The sequence below is a fragment of the Cydia amplana genome, chromosome 6 (genome assembly GCF_948474715.1).
Source record: "Cydia amplana chromosome 6, ilCydAmpl1.1, whole genome shotgun sequence".
In the NCBI taxonomy this organism is placed as follows: domain Eukaryota; kingdom Metazoa; phylum Arthropoda; class Insecta; order Lepidoptera; family Tortricidae; genus Cydia; species Cydia amplana.
Genome location: NC_086074.1, coordinates 3,944,882 through 3,954,396, shown reverse-complemented (window position 1 = coordinate 3,954,396; position 9,515 = coordinate 3,944,882). Strand labels below are relative to the sequence as shown.

Here is a 9,515-nt window from a genome sequence, read left to right as displayed (position 1 = left end):
CACAGTATAATAAAAAAAGTTAAAGCATTTATTTAAATTTAAAATTAAATCTATATTTTCTCTAAACATCACTAAAGTAAAATTTTTACTTTATTACAACATAACTAATCTTCTTCTTATAAAAAGGTGAATAAAATAACCTCATTTCATTATTTTAATACCACACTACATCCACGGAGGTTGGATTTGGGTGTTCAAAACCTGGACTAGATCTCCAGACCTATCCCTGGTACTTTGCCCACGTCGCGCCCTTGTACACTTGTGCTTCTTCCACGGTTACGCCCAGCTCATTGACCACGAGCACTTTGAAATCGATGACTAGATACACGTCCGCGTACTGCAACTTCTATTTCTCCATCTTCATATTCCGAAAACGAAGAAAAGTCCCTATTTGATTCCTGGTCGGGTACAGATATAAACATATCTTCATTATCCGAGTCCTTGAAGTCATAGTTATTGAAAAGTTGTGATATTTGCTTTTCATCAAACGCTAGAATAAGAAAAAAAATACTTGTAAGTTAGACCGAACGTACTACCGTAAGTACAAATTATTTTGACCAATCACAAACCTCCTTAAATATACAGGTTTCTTTGAAATATTGTTTATTTTACAATATTTATAATTTAAATATACTAATACATTCGTATGACAACAGAAAAAACAAGTGATTACTTGAATATAAACCGATTATCTTACCTCGTGCTGGCCAGCGACCTGACTGTGTGGCCATTTTGCGAAAAAGTGACACTGACACTGACAGTTGACTTTACCTGTCTAACATGGCGTAATTGACCATAGAATATAGAATGAGAATGACCGTGTTAGTGTTGCCGTTGTAAAAAAACTACCCGGTAAATGGGGAATGAAAAATTTGTACTTGAGTAAGTACATTAGGCAGTTACGCCATCTATGTAGTTAAAATGTCAGGTCTGCAGTGCTATCCTTAATTTGTACTTGTACAAGTACGCGGGGACTTACGAGGCTATATGACAGCGATTTAATTCAACTATCTGTGGTCCGGCCTTTGAACTGAAAAGGAAATTCACTGTCACTTTACGTTTGTTGATAAGTGCCGATAACTTTATCAGTTATCAAAGTGAATAACATTACATGTCTAAATAAAGTAATTGTGCTATCAGTGCCAGCATAACTCTAGCTGGATTAAGAAGGTTGTTGTATTTTATCAAATAATTAACCCATAAATACCGAAATGGCCTTATCGAAACCGATCATGAATTTGGTGGCATCATACTTGCAAAACCTGTATTTGAATCCTATTAAAACAAAAGCTATCACAAGGTAAGTACCTAAATAATAGGATGAAAGTAAACATTCCTGCCGCGGAGTACAAAAACGTTACTATCATGACTAGACTACTACTAAGTACTACAAATGATCTATTAGTACTACTACTAAAAGTAGATACTTAGATAGTACATTTTATTTCCATGTCAGCACTAACAAGATAAATTGCGATAATACGCTGTATTTTAAGTTCGGATGGAATTATTGTAATTTTCGTTTTTTTTTTTTAAATACACTGTCAAATTTAGAGGAACAAACGCAAAAAACAAAATTCAGTAATTAATTCTTTTTTTTGCATTCCTCTAAATTTGTATGGATGTTTGCTTAGATTTAATTGCAAATTCATTGCATTTCAGCTGTGTTGTGGGATCAGCAGCTAGCATTGTGTCGCAAGTTGTAGCCGGAGACTGTGTCAGACTTGATCCGGTCTTAGCATTTGGATTATATGGGTAAGATATAGTTAATTAACATACTTTATCAAACTAATTAGATAATCTAACGATGTCAAAATTAAAAACATTTAGGGCCAGAGATGGAGTAAGACAATTTGAATGCCATGAGTATTTTTAGAGCATGGTGCCTCTTATGGTATCATCCATCATATTTCTGAGATTTTAAGTGTCCCAAGCAGTTGCTTAGGGCCACTTGCACCATCCCACTAACCCAAGGTTAAGCGGTTAAAGCGTTAACTCAGTGTCAAATTGTACTGGTAACCATGGTAACTCCAGGGTAAACTCTGCTAACCCAGGGTTAGTGGAATGGTGCAAGTGGCACTTAGTTACTGTATAATCTAGCACTGATTCAGAATGTTTCAGTAATATTCGTTTTTTTTTCTACTATACAAGGTTGCTGTTGTTTTATAGGTATTCTGCTACCAATACAAATGGCAGACCAAATTGTATGTTGTTAATTTGTATATTTTATATCCCCAGGTTATTATTTGGTGGTACAATCCCCCACTACTTCTACAACATAGCAGAGAGACTGTTTCCCGAAGAAGTAGTGGCCTTCCCTCTAGCAAAGAAGCTATTATTTGAAAGGCTGGTATTCGCTCCGTTCATGCAGGCCTTCTCGCTGTACACCTTGGCCAGGTTTGAGGGCAAGAACCACTCAGCTGCCGTTAAACAGCTGTATGCATTATACTCAACGGTATTGGAAGCCAATTGGAAATGGTTGACACTGTTCCAAGTTATCAATTTGGCGTTTGTGCCTCCAATGGTTAGTGAAAACCTTAATTATATATTTTCTAAAAATTTAATTTATTTTGTTTCTATATAAACTGTAAAAAATTAACTTAAATAAATGAGTGAAAGCTTTTGTTTCCGTTAAAATTCTGATCTTTTTAAAGGTAAATATCACTTTTAGGTGACGAGTTATTAATTTCTACCAGATTTATTCTTATTTGCTTGGCTGATTTTTACAAAAAATATATTTTGTTGCTAACAAATTTCTAGGTAAAGTTATTTATATCTTTTAATATATGTGAATTTAAACAGTATGTAATTTATTATAATTGTATACAATATCCTTGACCCCACTGCTGACGACTATCAACAAGTTTTAGTGCAGTATCTGGAAATATTTCAAAAATGTATCTCTTTTTCAGCTGCGAGTACTGTTCATGAATTTAGTCGGTTTCGGCTGGGCAATGTTCCTGGCTACGAAGAGACGCCAACGCCAACAGAAGGAGGAAAGGAAGGAGTAATAAACTAAACTATAGCCGGTCAAACATATTTGTCAGTAGAAAAAGGCGCGAAATTAATTTTTTGGGACGACAACGCTTCGCCTATATTTTTTAAATTTGCCGCTTTTTTTAACTGACGGAAATGGTTTGACAGACTAGTAATGTTACTATATGGTGGGGGCTTTAAAAAATGGCATCAAATGTCTATGCCTTATTACTCTAAAGAAAGTTATAGCTGTTTATGACTTACACATTGTGGGACCAGGTTATTGTTAATAGGTCTAGAAATTCTAGAAAATCAAACGGGCCAACTAAGGTTCTAGTTCACAACTTTTATTTTTATGCTAAGCAATTGGTTTACAAACTTATTAGGTCTTTGGTTGTTAAGAGATAAAACAAATGAATGTTAGATAGTCATTGGTTATTAATAATTACATAAATAGTTGGCAATATCGATATCTCAAAGAAAATAATTATCATACTTTTATCAGAAATTCTATATTTTTTATCATGTTAGAACATAAGTTTGAAAGTTTATGAATGTTATTATGTTTCTACTAGTTTTAAGATAATATATTATCATGTCATGATAAAACTATTAACACTTAGGTACAGGGATTTTTATATTGATGTAAAAAATTACTGAAATATTTATCGTTCATAAGCGGACGGAACTAGTGAGTTTATATTTATAAAGCTTTGTAACTGAAATTACTTCTTTTTAAATTTTATTTTTTTGTTCTTACTATTGACCATTCCATTTGACTAATGTTATTAGTGCTATATATTTTTATTGTTGTTATTGTCATCTAGTAATTATAGTATGGATATACTTATGGAATATGATTTTTGCTGTTATTTCTAGTGATGTGAGGGAACAATTTCGTGCTTAAGAATTAGGTTATCTAAAAAATGTTATAATAATGAAACAAATGGCTAAATGGAATGTATTTATTTGACAACAGCAATTGGATCCATTATATTTTTTATGTATTTGTCTACCCACTTATTTGAGAAATTGTATCAACTTAAATTACGGTGGCTGGCAATACCAACTCTTTATTTATGGTGCATTTATTGAGATTCGTTATGATCAAATACTTATATTTTATTTATTATCGTGTATATTATACAATGTATTTTGTTATAATATGAGTATCATTTCAATATCCGCCCAAATACAAATTATTGCTTTGTTCAACCTTTTTTCACATGATTTCATTTCAAGTCATTAAAAATTCTTGCTATACTTAATTACTACAAATACACAGGAAACCACGTCTGTGGGACGTGGGACCTATAGCTATATTTTAAAATACAACAGCATTTAATTCAGAGCATTATTTAGTAAAAAACAAATTACCGTGAATGACTAGTAAACTTAAACTAGGTTGGGAAATTGTAAATATGTATAATAATGTTTTTTCATTAAATATATTGCACCTTACTAATTAAAATATAAATATTAAAGAGTATTTTTGGTACTGTTAGAGCTTACATCTAAAAATAATTTAAAATAATATTACCAACAATGAGTAAAAGTGTAAAAATAATTAAAAAATAATAACATTAAAAACGTAAAATGATGTATATGACTGGAATGATTACATTTGGACTAGATTCAATAATTAACTAAAAAATAAGGGTCTCATTTTTAAAACTAAAATATAGTTTTTTTTAAATATGCCCATACTTAAATGACTAGAATTCCTCGATGTTCTTGTAACTACAACTGGTAAGCGTGTTTCGTGTCTAAAACTATCGTGAACAAATATTATGATAATGTAGAATACCTAATGAAACACTAATATTCTATTAGCCCATATTCACACCATTTTGGCCCGTAAGGATGATCAAAGTAAATCAACTTTTTATAGGTTTTGATTCTGACATCGATTTAAAACACAAAACTGTATTTTTTTAACTAAACAGTTTTTAGATTCTTTTCCCCAAAATAGAACCTAATTTTACTCGTATAGGTATGGGTAATGCTAGTTACAAGGAGTTATTGATTGTATAAGATGTCTTAAAAAAATCGTGTCCCCTAATTAACAAATAATATGCATCCTACCAGATTCAAGGTAAGATTTTTTTTGATAAATACCTCTTCTGCTATTAATAACTCTCTTAGATATCTCCACTCTGAACTAGGTTTGTTTACAGCTCTGGAGTTTACTCATCTTTTCACAAGATGGCGAAGTTTCTAACACTTAAATAAATTCTGTCTGCATAAAAAAACAAAGTCGGTCTTAGTCTCGTTCTGGCTTAGGCGAGCGCGACCAGCTGCGCTCGCTAGAACTGCTGTAACTGCCGCTGGACTGCGAAGATGGTGTCGGCCTGTGGTACGGGATCGGCCGCTTGCGTGCGCTGTTCGGTTAGTACACGTTAGTAGGATGCAATGGAGTTAGTAAGGTTATGATACTTATGATAATGATCAGTGGATCTACCGGGAAACTCGTAATTTTGCTATCTGCCTTTATCGCTCTTGCATATTCGAAGGATAGAATAGAGGTAGGTAGATAACGAAATTCTGGTTTCGCGGTAGGGCCTTAGTACCCATTCATTTTTAATCTCGTGAGATCGTATGTTACACAGCCTCGTTAAAGAAAACCTGAGCTAGCATGTTTATTATTAGCACAATATTCGTCTCGTAGGCGAATAATTTTTAACTGCAATTTTCATAAAAGTTCATTTATTATTGCACATTGACTAAATGTCGTATAAAGTATAAAACGACATTTCAGCGCCGAATAAATGTATGTAACTAGGATTTCGAAGACGCGAAATTTACTGATGCATTAGCGATCTCTATTCTAGTCGCTAGTCGCTAAAATTATTGGCTTTGTTCATTAATTATCACCAAAAAATGTGCACCGTTACAAATATTATGAAATTCATTTGCTTCTGGTCTAACCTATAACCTAGACGTCTGATATGTTGTGTAACAACCGTTTCAAAACAATCGTCATCAAATTATTATCAGACATGCAGTAAGGAAAATGAAATGTAAAACCATGCGGTAATTTGTGTTGATCTCAAGGAAAATAAACCTTAAGTGGTCGAATTAAGGTCGCTTTTGCATCGTTAATGACATTAAAGATCTTGCTGTATTAAGATTTAAGATATAGTTTCCCTGAGAACGTCAAATGGAAAGTAACGTGAAATACTATTAACAAATGGCTTACCTTTCATTCTGGCCAAATCAAAAGTAGCATAATCATAAAAACACTCAGTGTACGTGATATAAAAAAAGAGTTCTAACAATTTTATGAATACAATAATAGCTCTACCATGCAGCGATAACGAAAAAAAAAAACAACTTAAAATTATACGATAAGTAACTTTAATGAGATAAAACAATTGAAACAAAACACACTCAAAATAAATGTCCGATATAGCACTTCATCTACTGTGGTGGCGGTCGACAGCTTCAGTTCAGTAATAGTTCATAGCTCTTATCTTCTTCTATACTTGAATTTATTTGATGTTAGATCTACAACGGGTGCGCTACGGAGGAAAATAAGACCATTAGTCCATCTATTTGAGTTTAATATGGCACTGTCAGAATATTGGACTAAATCTCTTTACTGGTTTAACATACTTTAAGCACTTACTGAACTAAAACACGTACAAAACGACAAGGACTCGTGTGACTCTCTAGATGGCATTACGCCGACGCTATGTACCGTCGAGTACACAAACATTTTTATAAGCTAATTAATGTTCCGTAAATATTTACTCGACCTTATTGTTAGTATCTTAGAGTCGTGTAAATATATTTTTTAAACGTTGGCGTGTAAAGATGTTTGTGAACTCGACTGTACAAGTGTACACTGTACTGTATGGCTTGATTAAAAAAAAAACTAGTCAGCGCCATCTAGTGGCCAAAATTCTAATTTAAATCGCACGTCCATCAGTTCAGTGATCTTGTAAACCAAACAAGTATGATTTATATAAATTATAATATTAACTTTAAATACTGATCAATTTATGTTAATTTTCTTATTCTAATGTTTAGTAGCACACCCAAGTTAATTATAAAAATCGTTGTCACCCAGTTATAATATAAATTCAACTAAAATAAATATCGCATGTTATACCAAAAAATCTACACAACTGTGGCATAGGTTAACGCATACACAATATATATAAATTATGTCATAATATGTATATGAGTATTTACAATCTGTGTCCATAAGAATTATGTTTACATTATGAAATATTTTCCAAAAACTTGTAAAGTAAGCCTGTCAAATAATTTGTTTATTAAATACTTATTGCACAAAAGATCAACTTAGGCATTATCTACCAGTCAGCTTTAAAGGGGCCCCCTGATTACCAGTCCGCCGGACGATATCGACCTGTCAATTGTTCGGAACTGTCAAAATTTTGTTCTAACTGACAGTCCGATACCGTCCGGCGGACTGTTAATCAGTGGGCCCCTTTAAAACATGCTCGTTTAAATCATAATGTAAACACAAAAACAAATGCGGTATTCACAGCCTGCATTCTAAATAAAAAGTGCCAGAAAATAATTACTGATAATAATAAAAACAACATGTGATTTATCAATGTATTGGAAATATTTCATACGGATAATTACAACACACATAGCTTAGAACTAGACTAATACACTAGCACACTCGACACAGTCACTTCACTAGAACCGCTAGTCGGAGCTACTACCGCTGTCCTCGGAACTCGTGCTAGGCTTTCGTGACTTTTTTCTATAAAAGATGAAACGAAAAATACATATATATGGGAAAACAAAAGTTGCCATAACATAGGAAACGGGAGAAATTAAGAAATTCAGTTCTAAAGTTGGAAAATATGTAAATTTTGTGTTCTAAATGTCGACTAGATGTATTTAAACTGATATAAAGTATTCTTTGATGTAATCCTAGTATTATAAGTAGATTCGTGAGCAATAACAAAGGTCACTCAATATGGAAATGTCTATACGCTGTGACCCTGTTTTCATTGCCCTTCAGTGTAGTTTTGTTTCCCATATTATGGCAAGTGGCGAAATCAAATTGAAAGCCCAAAATAAAAAGAATTAGCATAAGAAAAGCGACACACGAACAATGTTAAACCGAAACGTCAAACAACTACGACCGTACAAATGATGGCATATAAAACTTTCTTTCAATAACCTTCATTCGTACGCTTCTACGCAACCCGAAAAAAAAGTGCTTTAAAAAAAAGTTGTAAATTGATTCATTGCAACGGAACATTTGGTTTACAGATATGAATTATAATCTTTAAAAAAATCTGTCAATGAATCAATTTACTCTGGTTTTACGGAAACCGGACAATTTTGAATAAAACCATTTACTTTTAGCACTACTTGGTCACCTAAAACTTTCCTATTGTTATCGGGCACAAAAGTTAGGCGAAACCCCAAGACAAACACACAGGATGTTATTAGATGACCAGAACTCAAAAACTATCCAGTTTACATGTCCAGTCACAAGCCAGTCCATACTTCAATTTTTCATGACGCCTCGTGAATAGCATCCGCCCGATCGTAAATTTAGAACTCTGTTAATCTATTCGAAAACTATAGTTTGTCAAAGGACTGTCTCATTTCAAACATAGAGATAATCATACCCAAAAGAAAAGGATGAGTAATATAGTTTTTTTTGTTCTTATTAACTGACAAATTGGTTTGACCAACTATAGCTCCGTAGAATTCCGAGCCCTAAAGCTTTGGATTCCTTCGACAACGGTGCCGTCATATTACGGCCGCTATACAGTGTGTGGCCTATAACGCGGGCGAAAAATTAAAACGTAGATTCTACTCCTTAAACTAGACAATTTTTGTTCAGCGACTTTTAAAAATAACTTGTGGTTTGTATTTTAAAACACTTTAAAATTTAATCGAACACGCAATGTATTACGAAATTGATTATGCCTGTACGGTGACAAGACTGACAAGCAATGTCAATTAGACGGAATTTAAAGTGTATTGAAAATATTATTTAGTTTGTTTGAAAAAGGGTCAATTTTGAAACTACATAATTTCATAAAGTTGTTGAACAAAAGTTTTATTGTTTGAGGAGTAGAATCTACGTTTTAATTTTTCGCCCGCGTTATATGCCACACACTGTATAGCGTTGACTGACGTCACTAGAACGTTGTCAATGTAAACAAGATGGCGCGGTTTCCTAGACGGCGTTACGTTACGTTGATTGTCAACGTAACGTAAGATGACGGCCGTCATGACCTTGTCGATAGTTTCGTGAACGTTTTATTAGATAGCGGTGACGCCATTTTGAATAAATGACACGAGATTTGAATAAATGATTCCGTACTACGATTATTTTCCCCTTCTGATGATATTTCATCCTCCAAGTAAATTATAGATGGTCAAGCAAATCTTGTCAGTAGGAAACGGCGCGAAATTCAAATTTTCTATGGGACGTTATCCCATCGCGCCTACATTTTTCAAATTTGCCGCTTTGACCTTGGTGGATGACGGTGTGTTATGACGCCGTGGTACTTTCCACATGTCGCCACCGTAAA

The 9,515-nt window shown here is 33.4% G+C and overlaps 2 protein-coding genes across 7 annotated transcripts in view; one reads left to right on the top strand and one right to left on the bottom strand.

Annotated features, from left to right (window-relative positions):
- The first annotated feature begins 1,029 nt into the window (after positions 1-1,029).
- LOC134648698 (PXMP2/4 family protein 3) overlaps positions 1,030-9,515 on the top strand; it is a 381,574-nt gene continuing 373,088 nt past the window's right edge. For both annotated transcript variants that reach the window (XM_063503206.1, XM_063503207.1), the window contains exons 1-4: positions 1,030-1,300; positions 1,663-1,755; positions 2,239-2,524; positions 2,913-3,029. In XM_063503206.1, coding sequence (XP_063359276.1) covers positions 1,212-1,300; positions 1,663-1,755; positions 2,239-2,524; positions 2,913-3,011 — 567 coding nt within the window. In that variant the 5' untranslated portion in view covers positions 1,030-1,211 and the 3' untranslated portion in view covers positions 3,012-3,029. The remainder of the gene's footprint in view (positions 1,301-1,662; positions 1,756-2,238; positions 2,525-2,912; positions 3,030-9,515) is intronic.
- Positions 5,213-9,515, bottom strand: part of LOC134648662 (serine/arginine repetitive matrix protein 2) — a 30,952-nt gene continuing 26,649 nt past the window's right edge. For 2 of the 5 annotated variants that reach the window (XM_063503151.1, XM_063503152.1), the window contains one exon: positions 5,213-5,357. In XM_063503151.1, coding sequence (XP_063359221.1) covers positions 5,240-5,357 — 118 coding nt within the window. In that variant the 3' untranslated portion in view covers positions 5,213-5,239. Of the gene's footprint in view, positions 5,358-6,316; positions 6,498-7,549; positions 7,718-9,515 lie in introns of those variants that run through there. The other 3 variants (XM_063503153.1, XM_063503155.1, XM_063503154.1) reach the window with 2 other exon arrangements.